This window comes from Chiloscyllium plagiosum, unplaced genomic scaffold (genome assembly GCF_037043375.1).
Source record: "Chiloscyllium plagiosum isolate Xiang-an unplaced genomic scaffold, Cpla_swu_hap1 HiC_scaffold_4, whole genome shotgun sequence".
Taxonomy (NCBI): domain Eukaryota; kingdom Metazoa; phylum Chordata; class Chondrichthyes; order Orectolobiformes; family Hemiscylliidae; genus Chiloscyllium; species Chiloscyllium plagiosum.
Window position 1 is genome coordinate 134,174,213 of NW_028270142.1, and position 20,431 is coordinate 134,194,643.

Here is a 20,431-nt window from a genome sequence, read left to right on the forward strand (position 1 = left end):
TGGAGGTGGACTCTGTCTGTAGCTTTAGGGTGCAGGACCTGGAGTGTAGGGAGGTTAGGAACATGGCATCAATTTCAAAGGAGGGTGCCTGTAAACAGGAAAGTGGCTTGAAGTGTGTATACTTCAATGCAAGAAGTATACAAAATAAGGTAGGTGAACTTGCAGCGTGGGTTGGTACCTGGGACTTCGATGTTGTGGCTATTACGGAGACATGGGTAGAACAGGGACAGGATTGGCTGTTGCAGGTCCCAGGGTTTAAATGTTTTAGTAGAGTCAGAGGTGGGGGTAAAAGAGGGGGAGGTGTGGCATTGCTTGTCAAAGATAGTATTACAGCTGTGGAAAGGACAATGGATGAAGACTTGCCATCTGAGGTAGTTTGGGCTGAGGTTAGGAATAGGAAAGGTGAGGTCACCCTGTTAGGAGTTTTTTACAGGCCTCCTAATAGTCCTAGAAACGTAGAAGAAAGGATTGCGAGGATGATTCAAGAGAAGAGTGAAAGTAATAGGGTGGTTGTTATGGGGGACTTTAACTTTCCTGATATTGATTGGGAAAGCTATAGCTCAAGTTCGTTAGATGGGTCAGTGTTTGTCCAATGTGTGCTGGAGGGTTTCCTGACACAATATGTAGATAGGCCAACAAGAGGTGAGGCCATACTGGATTTGGTTCTGGGTAATGAACCAGGCCAGGTTTTAGAATTAGAGGTAGGTGAGCACTTTGGGGACAGTGACCACAATTCGGTGACTTTTACTCTAGTGATGGAGAGGGATAAGTGTGCACTACAGGGCAAGAGTTATAGCTAGGGGCAGGGAAATTATGATGCGGTGAGGCATGACTTAGGATGTGTGGCTTGGAAAAGTAAGCTTCAAGGCAAGGGCGTAATTGATATGTGGAGCTTGTTCAAGGAGCAACTATTGAGTGTCCTTGATAAGTATGTACCCGTCAGGCAGGGAGGAAAGGGTCGTGTGAGGGAGCCGTGGTTTAATAAGGAATTGGAATCCCTTGTTAAATGGAAGAGGGCGGGCTATGTAAAGATGAGGCGTGAAGGTTCAATTGGGGCGATTGAGAGTTATAAGGTAGCCAGGAAGGACCTGAAGAGAGAGCTAAGAGCAGCAAGGAGGGGACATGAAAGGTCCTTAGTTGGTAGGATTAGGGAAAACCCACAGGCTTTCTTATAGGTATGTCAGGAATAAAAGAATGACTAGGGTAGGAATAGGTCCAGTCGAGGATAGTAGTGGGAAGTTGCGTATGGAGGCTGAAGAGATTGGGGAGACACTGAATGAATACTTTTCGTCAGTATTCAATCAGGAACAGGACATTGTTGTCAATGTGAATACTGAGTCACAATTAAGTAGAATGGATGACTTTGAGGTATGTAGAGAAGAGGTGTTGGAAATTCTGGAAAGGGTGAAAATAGATAAGTCCCCTGGGCCTAATGGCATTTATCCTAGGATTCTCTGGGAAGCAAGGGAGGAGATTGCAGAGCCATTGGCCTTGATTTTTATGTCCTCGTTGTCTACAGGAGTAGTGCCAGAAGATTGGAGGCTAGCAAATGTGGTTCCCTTGTTCAAGAAGGGGAGTAGGGATAACCCTAGTAACTATAGGCCGGTGAGTCTCACTTCTGTTGTGGGCAAAATCTTAGAGAGAATTGTAAGGGATAGGATTTATGAACATCTGGATAGGAATAATGTGATCAAGGATAGTCAGCATGGTTTTGTGAAGGGCAGGTCGTGCTTCACAAACCTTATTGAATTCTTTGAGAAGGTGACTAAGGAGGTGGATGAGGGGAAAGCGGTAGATGTGGTGTATATGGATTTTAGTAAGGCGTTTGATAAGGTTCCCCATGGTAGACTACTGCAAAAAATACAGAGGTATGGCATTGAGGGTGAGTTGGAGGTTTGGATTAGGAGTTGGCTGGCTGGAAGAAGACAGAGGGTAGTAGTTGATGGCAAAGGTTCATCTTGGAGTGCCGTCACTAGCGGTGTTCCGCAAGGATCTGTTTTGGGACCATTGCTGTTTGTCATTTTTATAAATGACCTGGAGGAGGGGTTAGAAGGTTGGGTGAGCAAGTTTGCGGATGATACGAAAGTCGGAGGAGTTGTAGACAGTGAGGAAGGATGTGGCAGGTTACAGCGGGATATAGATAAGCTGCAGAACTGGGCAAAAGGTGGCAAATGGAGTTCAATGTAGCTAAATGTGAGGTGATTCACTTTGGTAAGAGTAACAAAAAGATGGGGTACTGGGCTAATGGTCGGATACTTGGTAGTGTGGATGAGCAGAGGGATCTTGGTGTCCATGTACACAGATCTTTGAAAGTTGCCACCCAGGTAAATAGTGCGGTGAAGAAGGCATATGGCGTACTGGCTTTTATTGGTAGAGGAATTGAGTTCCGGAGTACTGAGGTCATGTTGCAGTTGTATAAGACTCTGGTGCGGCCGCATCTGGAGTATTGTGTGCAGTTTTGGTCGCCATACTGTAGGAAGGATGTGGAGGCACTGGAACGGGTGCAGAGGAGGTTTACCAGGATGTTGCCTGGTATGGTAGAAAGATCGTATGAGGAAAGGCTGAGGCACTTGGGGTTGTTTTCATTGGAGAAAAGAAGGTTTGGGGTGACTTGATAGAGGTGTACAAGATGATTAGGGGTTTAGATAGGGTCGACAGTGAGAATCTTTTTCCACGTATGGAGTCAGCTATTACAAGGGGGCATAGCTTTAAATTAAGGGGGGGTAGGTATAGGACAGATGTTAGGGGTAGGTTCTTTACTCAGCGAGTCGTGAGTTCATGGAATGCCCTGCCAGTAGCAGTGGTGGACTCTCCCTCATTATGGGCATTTAAGCGGGCATTGGATAGGCATATGGAGGATAGTGGGCTAGTGTAGGTTAGGTGGGCTTGGATCGACGCAACATCGAGGGCCGAAGGGCCTGTACTGCGCTGTATTCTTCTATGTTCTATGTTCTATCTATCTGCTCCAGAGATTGTAAAAGAGCCCCCAAAACCTTTTTTAAAAAAAGAGCTAAGAATTATCCCTGGACACATGGCCAATATATATTCTCAATTAACACTACAAAAGAACAATTTATTTGGTCAAGATCACATTGTTGTTTATGGGATCTTACTATGCATCTACCAGCTGCTGCAATTCCCATGCTTTTGATTAAGAAAACGTTCATTGGCTGTTAAATGCTTTGAGACGCCTGGTCATGTGAGGCACTATATAAATGCAAGTCTGTCTTCCATCCATTTCCTGCTTCTCTTCCCCTCCTTCTTGCATCCCTTGCCTCTCTCCTTTCGCTTCCCAACGACCAGTTTCACGTGCACTGTTGATGTTCAGCTTTAGTCTTGCCCTCTCTGTCAACATCTCCAGGTTGCTTGTCCCACAGTTAGTAATGGATGGGCAGGAATTTCTCTCCACTTTAGTTATTGGGAAGATTAAAACCATTGTCTTAGTCCCCAGCACAAACTCCTCTCCCTGGCCACTGACACTATTCCTCTTTGTGGCACTGACTGAAGTGTAACCAGATGGTTTGCAACTTTGGTGTGTGATTATTCATTCCAATCTGATCTTCTGAGTCCAAATTCACACCACTATTAGGAATGCCTTTGTCCACCTCAGTAATCCTGCTCAGCATTTGCTCCTGTGTCAACTTGCCTGCTGCTGAAACCTACCTCTAGGCCTTTGTAACACTTGAGGTGTGACTATTCTAATGCCTTCCTTGCTGGTCACCCACATTCTAACCTCTTGTAACTTGAGGCCATCCAAAACTCTGCCTGTGTCCTAATCTGGACCTCACATTTTGTATTCATTCATAAGATGAGGGTGTTGCTGTCTAGCCCAGCATTTAATGCCCATCCCTAATCGCTCAGAAGGCAGTTAAGAGCAACTCCATTGTTGAGAGTCTGGAGTCACTTGTAGGCCAGCCCAGGTAAGAATGGCAGTTTCCTTCCCTAAAGGATATTAGTGAACCAGATGGGCTTTTCCAAAACTTGACAATGGTTTCATGGTCATCATTAGACTCTCAATTGAATTCAAATTTCACCATCTGCTGTGACAGGCTTTGAACCCAGGTCCCTAGAACATTACCTGGATCTCTGGATTAACAGTCCAGCAATAATACCACAAGGCCACGGCCTTCCCATGTTGACCTACCATCCTTATGCTCGTTACTTACACTGACCCCTGGTCAAGTAACATCTTGGTTTTTCAAATTCTCTTCCTTGTTTTCAAATCCCTCTCCACAATCTTGCCCTTTCCTATGTCTCTCATTTCTTCCAACCTCTCTTCCAATCTCACAACCCTCTGAGATATCTACACCCATCTATACCTGGCCACCTGTACATGCCCAGTTTTAATTCCTCCCGTATTGGTGGCTGTGACTTCAGATGCCTCTCTTTATCCCATTTTACCCTTTAATATACTCCTTAATAGCTACTACTTTGACTCCAGTATTAGCCATCTACTTTACACCTCCCTATGTGGCTCGGTGTCATTAGAGTGTCATAAGGCCTCTGTACAGCAGCTTTTTAATGTGAAAGTTGTTATATAAATATATTGTTGTAGAATGCCAGGTTGCTGATGACACTGTTTTCCCCTAATTTGTTTTTTTTCTCCCCCCAATAGCTTGAACTTGGCGTAATTTATAGCTGTGTTGAAGAGAAGTTATATACTGGCAGAAAAGGCCATGGAGCATTTTGTAATGGGCAGAAACTTCAGGCATCTACTCAGACAGGTTTGTTAACTTTCTCTGTTTAATGCTTTTGGGTGTTTGGGTGAAATGGCTATTTGAATAAACTTTGAACTCAGGGAACAAGAGTAAAGAAAGTAATGGAATTGCCTCTGGCAATGTGGGGTTGTTGGTCATTTCCTTGTTCACTATTCCTTTCACCAGCCCATTCACATGCCCCACTCTCTAGTTGTACAGAATAGAAATGGCACCTTAGTGCACCCCATACAGGCAAACGTCTCTGAGCACTTCATGGGGCTTTTCCCCCTGACTCCCATTGAATCCAGGTTTGCTCGGGTTCCTTGATTCCACACTTGGTCAAATACAGCCTTGAAGCCAAGGGCTGTCACACTTGCCTCCCCTCTAGGATACAGTTCTTTTGTCCATGTTTGAAACAATGCTGTAATGAACTATAGGGAAAGGCTGAAAAAGGCTGGGGCTATTTTCCCTTGAGTGTCGGAGGGTTAGGGGTGACCTTGCAGAGGTTTGTAAAATCATGAGGGGCATGGATAGTGTGAATAACCAATGTCTTTTTCACAGGGTAGGGGTGTCCAAAACTAGAGGGCATAGGTTTAAGCTGAGACAGGAACGATATAAGAGGAACCCTAAAATCAACTTTTTCACACAGAAGGTGGTTCGTGTATGGAACAAGTTGTCAGAGGAAGTGGTGAAGGCTGGTACAATTACAACACTTAAAAGACACCTGGATGGGTATATGAATAGGAAAGATTTAGATGGGTATGGGCCGAATGTTGACAAATGGGACTAGATTAATTTAAGATGGTGGGCATGGGCGAGTTGGACCTAAGGGTCTGTTTCTTTGCTGTACATCTCTATGACCCTGTGCTGTTTCCCAGCGCTGTCAACAATTCCTTCTATCACTTTACTGATGATCAAGAGTAGACTGATGAGGCAGTTATTGGCTGGGTCAGATTTGTCCCGCTGTTTGTGGACAAGATACAACTCGGAAATTGTTCACATTGTCGGGTACTTGCCAGTGTTGTAACTGTACTGGTACAGCTAATCTAAGGGAGCAGCAAGTTGTGGGTGATGAGCCTTCAGTAATGTTGTCAGTAGTGTCCAGGGATGTGCAGCTAGGTGAATTATCCATGGTAAATGTGGGTTAGGGTGGAGGGCTGGGTCAAAGTGGAATACTCTGTGGAGGGTCAGTGCTGACTTGATGTGCCGAATGGCCTCTTTCTGCATTGTAGGGGTTCTATGAGTCTAAATGCGACCATATCAGGAAAGAGTCTAAATAGAACTATGGGAAATACGAAATGTCAAGTGGACGTGTATAAACTCTCTCAGTGGTGAATGAGGTTGGTGAGTTCCAAGCATACACACACCTATTTTTATATGGGACTATAATGTTGTGAAAATAACAGAATCCAGGCTTTAGAAATGGTGAGCTTCAAAGTGATCAGAAAGTACAGGGAAGAAAAATTGGGACAAGAGGTGACAGTATTGATCAGGGAAGGTGTTGGAAAGGAAGATGTTCTTCAAGGGATAAAGACAGATTCCATTTAGTAGAGTTCAACAAAAGGATATGATAATGTCTATGCTACTCTGTGTAGGTCTTTAATTGGAGAAAGAGCTAGAGGAGCAAATCTGCAAGAATTAGAGAGGTGATATTTTCCCAAGGGGGCAGCATAGTGGCTCAGTGGTTAGCACCGCTGCCTCACAGTGCCAGAGACCCAAGTTCTTTTCCAGCTTCAGGTGATTATCTGTGTGGAGTTTGCACATTCTCCCTGTGTCTGAATGCGTTTCTCCCAGGTGTTCTGGTTTCCTCCCAAAGTCCAAAGATGTGCAGGTTAGGTGGTTTGGTCACATTAAATTGCCCATATTGTCCAGGAATGTGCAGGCTAAGGTGGGTTGGCCATGGGAAATGCAGGGTTTAATGTATATGGTAAGAGGTGGGTCTGGATGAGATGCTCTTAGGAGGGTTGGTGTGGACTTGATGGGCTAAATGGCCTATTTCCACACTAAGAATTCTATGAAATGCCAATTGGGATAACATTCATATGAAGGATAAGGGAGAGGAGAAATTTGTGAACTGTTCTCGAGAGAACTTCCTTGACCTGTGGTATTACTGGATCTGGTGCTAGGGAATGAGATGGCCAACTAGCTGTGGGAGAGCACTTGGGTCAAATGATCATTGTATCATAAGGTGTACATTAGAAATGGAAAAGAAGTATCTAAGCTGGAACATACAAAGTGGAAGAGAGCTGACCTCAATGGAAAAGAGCAGTTCTAGCTAGTCAAGACTGGCGAGACAAGCTGTAATGGAGTAGTGGGTGAACATGGAGGGAAAACATGTTGGGTGCATTTCAACAAGAACCACAGGTATAGGAAGCAATGCCAGTTTTCCTTTAGATGGTGAGGAAGATGGAGAACATGATGAAACAAGAGGAATTTCCTCTAATGTATATCATAAACACTTTTAAATTTTTGTTTAGAGTGAGAGCCAGACCAAATGGAATAGATTGAGAAGTGAAGAGGAAAGTAAAATTGACCAAAAAAGGATGAGAATAAAGTGGCAATTAATAGAAAAGGGGGCTCAAACATCATCTATCAGATGTAAACAGTAAGGGGGTCTAGTATGAGGTGATAGAGTGCATTTAGAGACTCCAGGCAAGGCGAGAATACTTGAGTATTCTGTATCAATGTTTACTAAGGAAGACAAAATATCAGGTGATAGTGGAGATAATGGAAAGGTGAAAATTGGGAAGCAGGAGGTACAGCAAAGCCTGGCTGTGTTTCAGAGGGGATACATTGCCTGCTCAGGTTGGATTGCATCTGACTCTGCAGGCTTTCCACCAGGGCAATACACCTAGTGATAGTTCCCTACCTTCTCACCACAACCCTGCTCATTCTTGCTCATAATCCAGTTCCCTCTTGAACAATATGATTGTATCTGTCTCCCAATACCACCCCCCCCCCCCCCACAGATCATAGCCAATAGCCCACATGAAATTTCTCCTCAGATCTCTATCCTGCTTTTAAACCTCTCGTTCTTGCTGGTTTTCCCTGTCTAATCTGACCAGAACCTTCGTGATTTTGAACACCTCTATCAAATCTCTCTTTTCTGAGGAAGACTATCCCAACTTCTCCAAAATATCTACATATCTGAGCTTCCTCCTCCTTGTGAATCCTGGTTCCTCTTTTTGTATGTACCAAAGCTAAGTATTCAGGAAACCTTTGGTGCTCTAGAATCAATATTGCATATAAAAATAAAAATGAATGTGATGGTAGAAATACCTCTGATAAATAACCAATGTTGAGGCTTCTCTTCAGGAGTAGAGAGACATGTAGCTGAGGGAGGATGGGAGGTGGCCCAGCTGGAGCAGGGCCATTTTGGCCTGTTTCTGTGCTATACAGCGTGTGTAATGTCTTATTTTGAAAACTTTTATGGATGTGTGAGCCAATCCGAAAGAGTTTTCTCATATTTTGTCTCCTCCATTCAGATATAAACCATGATAATTTCTGGGTGAAATATAATCCGCGAGGGAGATTTTCAAACCATGGTGTGTTTGAACTCAAGCTGCAGAAGTGAAAAAGGCATTGAATTAAACAATGTGCTCCCCAGGCCCCCACTTATTCAATGCTGATTTTTAGACTGAACAGCCCTCTTGTCCTGAGCAAGCCAATCATTTAAAAAGGATACAGCAATTCAAAGGACTTTGGAGCTAATTTCCGGCAACACACACCTTTTTTGTTTTGAGCTGTGCTGATCTGACGAGGTTTACTGTAAGTTCACTGAACACTTTTCTGTATTCTCTTCCAGACTTGTCAAAGGCTCTGATATTAACAGAACTTGGTTCGATTCGTGATCCAATGGCAGTAAAGCTGCTGTTTAATAATATGGAGAGGTTACTAAAAGTGCCAGCACATGGGTAAGATGGTCTAAATAATGCAGCTATTAACCAATGTTCAAAAGAGCTTTGAAATGTTCTTTTGCAATGAAGGAAGGCTACTTACTCCTGATCCATTATCATAAAATTATGACAAAACCTTTTCCAAATGCAGAGTAAAATCTGAGGGGTTTAAGCATGAATAATAAAAGTATCGGTTATTTAAGAGGTTTAGAAAGTGTTAACAAGGATTAAATTCTTTAGGTCTAAATGTCATTAATTGAGAGAATGATTTAAAGTTTTAATGCCACTATGTGAGAAATCCACAGGCAACTTTGAACCCTACCACGGCAACTGGTGAAATTTGAGTTCAATTCATATAAATAAAGCTAGGCTCAATAATGGTATCCATGAACCACTCTCAATTCCCTCGAAGGCCTATCTGCTTCATATCCATCTGCTGTCCTGACCTAGTGTGGCCTACCTGTGGCTCCAGACCCACAGGAACGTGACTCCTAAATACTCTCTGGCCTAGCAAAACTCTCAATTTCAGGGCAATTGGGGATGGGCCACAAATGCTGACTTTGCCACTGAGGCCCACATCCCATGAAAGGAGACATTAAAAAACTTAAAACAGCCCTGACTTTCAATATTTTCTTGACAGATTTGGACTTAGATCTTGACACTTTTAATTACCTGGAATTATTCTTGCCATTATCTCTCGGCTGATATATTCTTTGTCTGTGCACTTCCTTCCACTTCACCTGATGAAGGACCAGTCGACTGAGAGTCTGTGATTTCAAATAAACCTGTTGGACTATAACCTGATGCCATGTGACTTCTGACTTTGTCCACCTCAGTCCAACACCAGCACCTCCATATCAAAGATTGAAGATGTTTGAGATTATTCTCAAAAGCAGCAAATGTCTTTCTCTTTTGGATGTCGACTGCTCTGTATTTCCATTATTTTCTGGCATTTCCCTTCATTTATTCATGTTAAACTGTTTACAATACAGACTTTCTAGTTCCTCTACTATTTCCCATCATCTTCTCAATATCTTCCCTTGCACCTCACCATTTGATCTTTTGACCTAATTGTCTCTAAACTGTTGTCCACTCGACTGTCCCACCTGATTCCCATGGGAACTGACAATTTAAATGACTCTCATCTGGCACTGTCCCTGTCCCTTTCAAACTCTGTAATCAATTGCCACCATCTCTTCTAAAAGTAGTCCTGGATATTCAAGTAGCACAAGGTTCATAGATTGATCCTGGTGTGAAGGGATTTTCTTATGAGGAGAGTTTGGACTCTCATTGGAATGAGAGTCAGAAAGTGTAGCACTGGAAAAGCACAGCAGGTCAGGCAGCATCCGAGGAGCAGGAGAGATGACGGTTTGAGCATAAACTTTCATCAGGAATGACACACTTTTTGACTCTGATCTCCAGCATCTGCAGTCCTCACTTTCTCCTAGGAATTGGAATGAGAAGTGACCTTATTGAAACAAGACTCTTCGAAGACTTAGAGTCATAGAAATGTACAACACGGAATCAGATCCTTCGGTCCAACATGTCGATGCTGACCAGATACCCTAAACTAATTTAGTCCCATTGGCCAGCATTTGGCCCATATCCCTCTTCAACCCTTCCTATTCGTATACCCATCCAGATACCTTTTAAATGTTGCAATTGTACCAGCCTCCACCACTTCTTCTGGCAGTTCATTCCATACACCCACCCAGCCTCTGCGTGCAAAAGTTGTCCCTTAGGTCCCTTTTAAATCTTTCCCCTCTCACCTTAAACCTGTGCCCTCTAGTTCTGAACTCTGCCACCCCAGGAAAAAAACCTTGGCTATTCACCCTATCCATGCCACTCATGATTTTTTAAACCTCTACAAAATCATCCCCAGCCTCCTTGACAGAGTAGATACAGAAAGGTTGTTTCTCCCTTGTGGGAAAGTCTAGTTCCAGAGGGCACAATAAGGAGTTGCACATTTTAAGACAGAATAGAAGGAATTTCGTGTCTGAGAATAGTGAATCTGTGAAATTCTTTACTGCAGAGGGATACTGAGGCTGGGTCCTTTAAGTATTTTAAGGCTGAGATACCGGTTTTAATCAGTAAGGCATTTGAGGGATATAGGGACAAAGCAAGGAAGTGGAGTTAATGAATGGCAGAGTAGATTTGATGGGCTGAACGGCCTGCTTTTGCTCCTATGTATATCTTATGGTCTTCTTCTCTAACCGTTGCAAACTGCCATGTTATGTCTAAACTCCCTTTCCTCTCCAAAAATCCTTGAATTCACCTCCCAAACCCCCATGTTGTTATCAAGAATTTTGGCTACACCATCTATCTAATCCATATCTAATTAATCATACACCGGGACTCTGTCCTTACAGCTCTCTGCGGCGAGGAGGTCTAGGCACTTTCAATCCTCTGAACAAATCCCTCCTCATTTCTGTCTTAAATTAGCACCCTTTCACTCTGAGAGTATGTCAGTCTCCCATGAGAGGAAACATCCTCTCTCAGCATTTGCCCTGAAAAGTCCTTAAAGAATGCGACATCTTTCAGTGAGATCACTTCTCATTCTTCTCCGTTCTCAATTATTCACTGACCTGCATCCTAGTGTTTCACAGGCTCTGATATTAAATACTCATCCTTGTGTCCTGATCCCTTTATCGCTATAGCCTTCTCCAGCTGGATAACACTCAGGAGAACTTTGCATGTTCCAATTCTGGCCCTCCTGTTCAAGCTCCATGTTCCATGCCTTTGCCTGATCACTAGAAACAAGATAACCTGTAGATCTAAAAATCATCACTTTAATGGCCATGGTTAGAAACTGGAGATAGTCAGCTAAACAAATCTGCAAATGAGGAGAGCACTTCAAACCCCTTTCTTTTCTAAAAGGAAGGAGCCTTCAAATTTCCAAATCTTTAAAGTAAGAATAATGAGCTATGTTTGGTGGGCAGTGATGTCACAAAGCTTGTCCCTTTTTTCTCTATAAGCTGTTCCTTGCCTCAATGATACTCCGTCCTTGATTTTTTTTCAGTGAGGTAATAAATCAGCCTGGGCTCCAGTCAGTCTGGTTTCGTAAAGAGATGAAAAGGATTTTCAGAAGCCTCTTGTTTATATTTAAACAAGTGAGATTTCAGGCCAAAGTGGTCATGTTTTAGAAGTGACCTGTATAATGAAAGGGGCGTGGTCAGCTGGTTGGGAGTTCAACAGTGAGCTGTGTGGAACCAAACTCTCTCTGTCTGCCCTTCTAACTTCAACCTGTAAACATCTGTTCCATTCATTTATACTGGTTTTTAAGGGGGTTTGATTATTGGGACCATTGTGTGGATTCAGAATGGCATAATTACCTCTAGTTTGATAGACTGAGTTCTGTAAGGGCTCTTTATTCTGTTCTTTGTGTTTCACTGTGTAATTTTGTGAATAAAGTTTTGTCTTTTTTAAAATCTAGTAGTCAATCTAGCTAACTAATTCTGGGTAATTTTCACTGTACACTTACTGAAACAAATGGCAAAGTTATGGTCTGGGCTACCTGCTTAAGAATGTTTTGAGTGGCCTGGCTTAGTCCCTAACAGCGAATACAATCTTCTCTGTGCAGATTTTGGACTTCAATTGGGGTGGCATGGTGGCTCAGTGGTTAGTACTGCTGCCTCACAGCGCCAGGGACCCGGGTTCAATTCCAGCGTCGAGCATATTCTCCCTGGGTCTGCATGGGTTTCTTCCCAAAGTCCAAAGATGTACAGTTTAGGTGATTTGGCTATGCTAAATTGCCCATAGTGTTCAGGGATGTGTAGGTTAGGTGCATTAGTCATGGGTAAATGTAGAGTAATAGGGTAGAGGGAATGGGTTTGGCTGGGATACTGTTCGGAGTATCATTGTGAGCTTGTTGGCCGAAGGGCCTGTTTCCACACTGTGGGGATTCTATGAATCACACTGGTCTTATTTTGTTTGTTGTTTTCTATCGGTTCCTAGGATCAGGATTGTGGGAAGTGCCGCTCTGGATCTTTGCCACGTTGCAGCGGGTGATGTTGATGCCTTTTACCAGTTTGGCCTCCATTGTTGGGACATGGCAGCTGCTGCCGTCATTGTGGGAGAGGCTGGAGGAATCATGATAGATACAGCAGGTAGGGGGCACCGGCCAATGAATTTGGTCCAGTATTGGTACTTCAGTTTTTTTGGGATCAGATCCAGCCAGGAATCGCAGCCTCAAAACTTCTAGTCCCACATTCCTTCTCTATTTAAAGTCATCGCGATCATAGACCCTGCGGTGCAGCTCGTCTATGCCGTCCAGATATCCTAAATTAATCTAGTCCCCATTTACCTATATTTCTCTAAACCCTTTCTATTCATGTACCCATACAAATGCCTTTTAAATGCTGCAATTGTACCAGCCTCCACCATTTCCTCTGGCAGCTCATTCCGTACACGCACCACCCTCTGCATGAAAAAGACCTTCCTTAGGTCTCTTTTATATCTTTCCCCTCTCACCCTAAACCTATGTCCTCTAGTTCTGGAATTCCCCATCCCAGGGAAAAGACCTTGTCTATCCACCCTATCCATGCCTCTCATGACTTTATAAACCTTAAAAGATCACCCCTCAGCCTCTGACGCTCCAGGGAAACCAGCCCCAGCCTATTCAACCTCTCCCTATAGCTCAAACCCTCCAACCCTGGTAACGTTCTGAGTTAGTATCCAGTGAGTACCACACTCACCTTGTTTCCTTCTGTTTATGTGGACTGGGGGTGCCTCCCTCTGATATCTAACAGTTAGCTGATTAGCTTGAGTCCACCAATTATAACCTGAGAGCAGTGTCGCTGATGAAATATGCAGGAGACAGTTTGTTAATATGAAGGCTAGGACTCTTTCATCCTGGCTTCAACAAACCTGGTCAACCAGCCAACCAATGTCCTTGATGTCTTGCTCACACATCCTGTCACCCTACGGCCTGGAAGAATTCCATTCCATTCTCCCTGTTTCTCTATCTCTTTTGTATCTGTTCTGATTATGCCACCTTCGCAGAGATGTTTCTGATATTTCCTCCTTATTCTTCAACCAAAGTCAGTGCCCATCCATCCCTATTTCCCACATTTCGACCATAACCCCTTTCCCTTCCACTCAGAACAACAATGTTTTGCCTCGCCCTCACTTTCCACCAGCCTTTGCATTCAAGGGATCATTCTAAACCATTCTAGCAGCTCCAGGGAAGTCAAGAGTGTGGTATTGGAAAAGCACAGCAGGTCAGGTTGCATCCGAGGAGCAGGAAAATCCATTTCGTGCACCTCTGCCCTTGAGCCCCCACCCCTCCAACCGCACCAAGGCCAGAACCCCCCGGTCCTCACCTTCCACCTCACCAGCCTCCATATACAATGCATCATCCTCCGCCATTTCCGCCACCTACAAAACAGACCCCACCATCAGGGATATATCTCCCTCCCCATCCCTACCTTCTTTCCATAAAGACCATTCCCTCTGCAACTCCTTATCAGGTCCACGCCCCGCACCAACCCACCCTCCCCTCCCGGCACCTTCCCCTGCCACTGCAAGAATTGCAAAACCTGCGCCCACACCTCCCCCCTCACCTCCGTCCAAGCCCCAAAGGAGCCTTCCACATCCATAAGAGTTTTACCTGCGATTCTCCTGCTCCTCGGATGCTGCCTGACCTGCTGTGCTTTTCCAGCAGCACACACTCGACTCTAATCTCCAGCATCTGCAGTCCTCACTTTCACCTCCAGAGAAGTGCCAGCACCTAACATATCATCTCCCTCGCCTCCATTGTCAGCATTCCCCAGGGACCATTCCATTTGTGACACACTGGTCTACTCATTCATTGTTCCTAACACTCCCTCATTCCCCGCATGGCTTCTTTCCTCGCTGCCCAAGGTGCCAAACATTCCAGTTGAAGCAGTATTTCATTTATGTTTTTTCTCAATCTAATCTAGCGTATTCACTGCTCACAATATGGTCTCCTTTACATTGACAAGACTAAACTCCGACAGGGTGACGCCTTTGCAGAAGAATAACCCTGACCTTCCAGTTGCTTGCAATTTCAGTACACCGTCCTGCTCTTGTGCTTACTTTTCCATCTAAAGTCTGCTGCGGTGCCTAATGTAAGCTGGAGAAACTGCACCTCCTCTTCTGCCTAGGCATTTTACGGGCTCCAAGACTCAACATTGAGTTCAACAAATTCATAGCAGGACCTCTATTTTCTGTTTTGATTACATTTCTCCTCTAAGTCCCCATCTCTTGTTTGTTGTGTGCAAAGCCAACCTATTTTCAAGTAACCATCTCTATCAATAACGCCAATTTTGCACCTCAATCCCTCCTTTATGCCCATCACCACTATCACTTATTTTGACATTTTTTTTGTCTGGACATCATCTGTTCCACAGCACCTACTCCCTTTTGTCAGCAGCATTAGGTGTGGGCATGGCATTTTCTGCCCATCACTAATTGCCCTTGAGAAGGCGGTGGTGAGCTGCCTTCTTGAACCACTGCAGTCTATGTGGTGTAGGTACAGCCATAGTGTTGGTGGGGGAGGGCTGAGCACCATCATTAATAAGGAGTGAACTTATTGACTCAGATCATTTGACAACAGACTGTTGTCAATCGTATCAATTTCATCTGTTCCTCCCTCACTTGCTCCCAGGTTTTCTGTTATTGATATCATTGCTTTGTGGACGTCATTAAGATAAGTTGAGTGTTGATACCAAGCACGTTGATATTTCTTACCAGCGTTGTCCAAGTTTACAGCATCCAAATTTTATCTAGAGTTTGTGAAAAGTGCAACCTGCTTTTACAGAGCAGCCTTCAGTTCTGATTATCTGCTTTCTAGGAGGACCACTGGACCTAATGTCTCGGAGAGTGGTGGCAGCTGGCACTTTGGAGATGGCGTATCAGATTGTTAAGGAACTGCAGCCTGTGGCCTATAAACGGGACGATAGCACTGAAGACACAAGTCACTCGCTGTGCAAATAATGACCATTTCAGAACATGCACTGGTGGAACTGTCGCAAAATCACAACGCTGAAACCTTACAAATAACTTAACAGAGACAAGCAGCTATGATGTCCACACTGCACTGGTATTTATAACAAAAATCATAATAGTAAACTGGTCCTGCTTTTCCTCGACCATCAACAATATGTATCTTCTATGAACTACGTTGGTTGAACTTTCTACTGTTGCTGTTGAATGTTTTGGAGAGTCTGATGGTGGGATAAATCTAACGGGTAGACTTATAGTTTTATATTGATTTTGATGGAGTGAAGTGCTCGATGAGGTGTAAAGCCAGAATCGCATCTGGTCCTGTCAGCTCCTTAATGCACAGACTAAGTTCGAACCTCTCCCAACCTTCAGTATAATTTATTTAAAATTTGGTACTCTGTTTCTGACAGAAACATAGTGATGCATGATGGGATTGTGCAACAATCTGGAACAATAACTGTGATTGTATAAAATATCAGCAATTTCCAAAATCTAACTAATGGTCACGATTCTGATTGATGTCCAGGTTAATCTCCTGTCTGTTATCTAATATTTCAACAAATTCAGGAAGTATTCACCTACTAATGAAGAAAATAAAAGTCATGGATTACATCTTTGCTTCCTCACTTAAATGGTCTTTGTTTAGATGCAATCCCATCTATGTTTTATACGGCCTGAAAACCATTTGAATCAGATTTAAATGGGTCAGTCAGAGAGCAGAGTGGATGATGATGAATACCACAACCCATTATCAGTTAATTCTTTCATGAGATGTGGGTGTTGCTGGCAAGGCAGCAATTGTTGTCCAATCCTAACTGTTCTTGAACAGAGTAGTTTATTTGGACATTTCAGAGGGCAATTAAACAAATTTAGTGTAGGCCAGATCAGGTGAGGATGGAAGATTTCCTGAACTAGATTGGATTTTTACAAAAATTAATGATAATTGGCATGGTCACTATTGCTGAGGCTAGCTTTGTATTTTTGATTTTACTAATTGAATGTATATTTGGTGGTTGGAATTAAAACCATATCCCCCAAAACACTGGAACATATCCCTGTTCCAGTGGCATTACCACCACCTCCCTTGCAACATTGGACATGGTCTAAAACAGTGGTCGGTGCCAATAATCTATACCGTCAAACATCAATGTCACTCTAGAATAACTGAATCCAAATGTTGATGTGTCTGTAACTGGTTTTCATTGTAATTATCATCAAGTACAGTTTTCATTACAAAGTGTTACAGTCTGTAAACATAGACACATGAGATGACTATTTTTTAAAAAGAAGTCCTATTTTTAAATCTTTTATTTCAAGGTTTTATTCATTTTACTGAGTGGAATGTTGGCATAGAAATAAAATATAGTTGTTCATTAATAAATAGTCTTACATTCTTGTTTTATTTCATATGTCAAACTTGTTTTACTCTTTTTGATATGTACAGATTCTAGAGTGAAAGTGAATTGAGAAACATAATTAAAATGAAAGGTAGGTTCAATCGAAGCATTCAAGAGGGAAGACGGGGAGAATGTGCAGTGTTCCAGGGAAAAATCTGGAACGCGGCACCGGACGCATTGCTTATTCAGAGAGCCAGTGCTGTAACCATTCTGTGAAAGATTTAAAAACTTAAAAAGATTAAAGCCTCTAATACTTGGGCTAAATTTCACATCATTGGAATCAATTGACTTGTAAAATAGTTACCTCTGTCTCAGAGTACTACTAGTGTGGCCTGGTGGTCCTGTTATTGTGTGTGTGCGCGCGCACACGCCTTGGTTACATATTAGTCTTCCTAGTGCAGAGGTGATTCAAGGTGATTTTAATAGAGGTGTTGAAAATCATGATTTGGAGATGCCAGTGTTGGACTGGGGTGTACAAAGTTAAAAATAACACAACACCAGGTTATAGTCCAACAGGTTTAATTGGAAGCACACTAGCTTTCGGAGCGACGCTCCTTCATCAGGTGATTGTCAACTGATGAAGGAGCGTTGCTCCGAAAGCTAGTGTGCTTCCAATTAAACCTGTTGGACTATAACCTGGTGTTGTGTGATTTTTAACTTTGAAAATCATGAGTTTTCATGGAGTAAATAAAAAGAAACTGATCCAATGGCAAAATGATCAGATACCCAGCTGACAGTTTCTGAGAGAACGAGAGCCAATGTTGTGGGACTTTTTCCTGTTATCATAGAATCATAGAGATGTACAGCATGGAAATAGACCCTTCGGTCCAACTTGTCCATACTGACCAGATATCCTAACCTAACCTAGTTCCATTTGCCAGCACTTGGCCCATATCCCTCTAAACCCTTCTTATTCATATATCCATCCAGATGCTTTCTAAATGGTGTAATTATCCCAGCCTCCACTGAAATGCACTCTGAAGGGGCAATGGAAGAAGATTCAGTAATAACTTCCAGCAGAGTTTTGGGTAAGTATCTGAAGTGAATGGGAAGCAGAGCAGGGGAGTGGGATTAATTGAACGGCTCTTTCAAAGATGTGATATAAGTACAATGGACCAAATGGGCCAGCTATCTCTACTGTATTACTCAATGATTCCATATCATTTCCAAGGTGCTGCAAGATTCCTTAACTTTGGGCGGTGATCGGAACAGAATTCGGTGACCATTGCTGGGAATTGTGTGCGAATAGGGTAGGGCTGTAGATGAATAGCCTCTGATTCCAACACATCCATGTCAAGCAGTAATTCAGATGGCTATATGTGACTGTGGAATTATAATCCAGCAAGGCATTAGAGAAAGTGCAAAGCAAGGGTGTCTTATTCCTTTGTAGTGTTTCAGTCCCACCCTGCTGTTTGTTGCATATACACATATGTTGCATATCAATCTGATTTGTCATACTCTGCAGCTTTATACAGGGTTATATTAACATTGTCTTCCAGTTCATTCAGATAGAATATGGCTGCTGCAAGTTCCTTTGTCATTGCAAAAAGCAGCTCTTCATTGTGGTAGAGGATCTCCATAGCCAGAAAATGTGTTGCTGGAAAAGCGCAGCAGGTCAGGCAGCATCCAAGGTGCAGAAGAATCGACGTTTCGGGCATGAGCCCTTCTTCAGGAATGAGGAAAGAAGGGCTCATGCCAGAAATGTCGATTCTCCTGCTCCTTTGATGCTGCCTGACCTGCTGCACTTTTCCAGCAACACATTTTCAGCTCTGATCTCCAGCATCTGCAGTCCTCGCTTTCTCCTAGAAGATCTCCATAGCCACACAGCTGTTCAATGGCGAGGTTGTAATGATTGCCCTTCCCACAGTCATAGAGACGAGTGACAATCCGCAGTCACCCAGACTCGCCCTGTGGAGATTACAGAGAGATTCCAATGTTTTCTATTACTAATTATTGAAGCTAAAAACGAACTATGCAATGGATCTCCTTTATGGGACCATCTACCAATAAATTTAGAGTTTTCCAGGCTGGCCTGAAAATAAATTAGAGTTGCACAATGTATGTGCTCCCTGGTTGAAAAAGTCAGTTACTACTGTGAGCCTCTTTAATCATTTTAATTTGGAGTTCAATAGATTTTTCTTTGCCATCCAATAGGAGTTATGGAGCCAAGGTAAGTAGACGCAGTTAGGGTAGAGAGCAGCAGTGATCTCACCAGCAGTGATCTCACCAGCAGAACAAGCTGGAGAGGCTAAATGAACCAGTCTGCAGGTGCCAGATATCCATGTCGAAAGGATTAGATTCACCAATAAAAATAATCTAATGGTGGTCTCATCCCACAATGCTGATCTCCTCCTGGAATGATGGTCTCGTCCGGAATGGCGGTCTCCTCCCGGAATGGCGGTCTCCTCCCGGAATGGCGGTCTCCTCCCAGAATGGCGGTCTCCTCCCAGAATGATGGTCTCATCCTGTAGTGGCGGACTCCTCCAGAATGGCTGTCGCGTCCAGAATGGCGGTATCATTCCAGAATGGCGGTCTCGTCCTGTAGTGGCGGTCTCCTCCCGGAATGGTGTTCTCGTCCCAGAATGGCAGTCTCGTCTCAGAATGGCGGTCTCATCCCAGAATGGTGGTCTCGTCCCACAATGGCAGTCTTGTCCAAGAATGGTGGTCTCCTGCCAGAATGGCGGTCTCGTCCAGAATGGCGGTCTCGTCCAGAATGGCGGTCTCGTCCAGAATGACGGTCTCATCCTGTCGTGGCGGTCTCCTCCCTGAATGGTGTTCTCGTCCCAGAATAGCGGTCTTGTCCCAGAATAGTGGCCTCGTACCAGAATGGTGGTCTCATCCCAGAATGCTGATCTCCTCCTGGAATGATGGTCTCGTCCGGAATGGTGGTCTCCTCCCGGAATGGCGGTCTCCTCCCAGAATGGTGGTCTTGTCCAGAATGGGGGTCTCATCCCAGAATGATGGTCTCATCCTGTAGTGGCGGTCTCCTCCCAGAATGGCTGTCACGTCCAGAATGGCGGTCTCGTTCCAGAATGGTGGTCTCGTCCTGTAGTGGTGGTCTCCTCCCGGAATGGTGTTCTCGTCCCAGAATGGCTGTCTCGTCTCAGAATGGCAGTCTCGTCACACAATAGTGGTCTCGTCCCAGAATGGCGGTCTCATCCCAGAATAGTGGTCTCGTCCGGAATGATGTTCTCATCCCAGAATGGTGGTCTCCTCCCAGAATGGCGGTCTCCTCCCAGAATGGCGGTCTCGTCCGGAATGGTGGTCTTTTCGGAATGATGGTCTCGTCCGGAATGGTGGTCTCATCCGGAATGGTGGTCTCATCCCAGAATAGTGGTCTAGTCCCAGAATGGTGGTCTCGTCCCACAATGGCGGTCTTGTCCCAGAATGGTGGTCTCCTCCCAGAATGCGGTCTCGTCCGGAATGGCGGTCTCATCCAGAATGACGGTCTCATCCTGTCGTGGCGGTCTCCTCC

At 44.0% G+C, this 20,431-nt stretch overlaps 1 protein-coding gene across 1 annotated transcript in view; it reads left to right on the plus strand.

Annotated features, from left to right (window-relative positions):
- impa2 (inositol monophosphatase 2) overlaps nucleotides 1–16,169 on the plus strand; it is a 41,402-nt gene extending 25,233 nt beyond the window's left edge. Inside the window, exons 5-8 of the mRNA XM_043687741.2 lie at nucleotides 4,616–4,724; nucleotides 8,503–8,611; nucleotides 12,548–12,699; nucleotides 15,408–16,169. Coding sequence (XP_043543676.1) covers nucleotides 4,616–4,724; nucleotides 8,503–8,611; nucleotides 12,548–12,699; nucleotides 15,408–15,550 — 513 coding nt within the window. The 3' untranslated portion in view covers nucleotides 15,551–16,169. The remainder of the gene's footprint in view (nucleotides 1–4,615; nucleotides 4,725–8,502; nucleotides 8,612–12,547; nucleotides 12,700–15,407) is intronic.
- The last annotated feature ends 4,262 nt before the right edge of the window (nucleotides 16,170–20,431 follow it).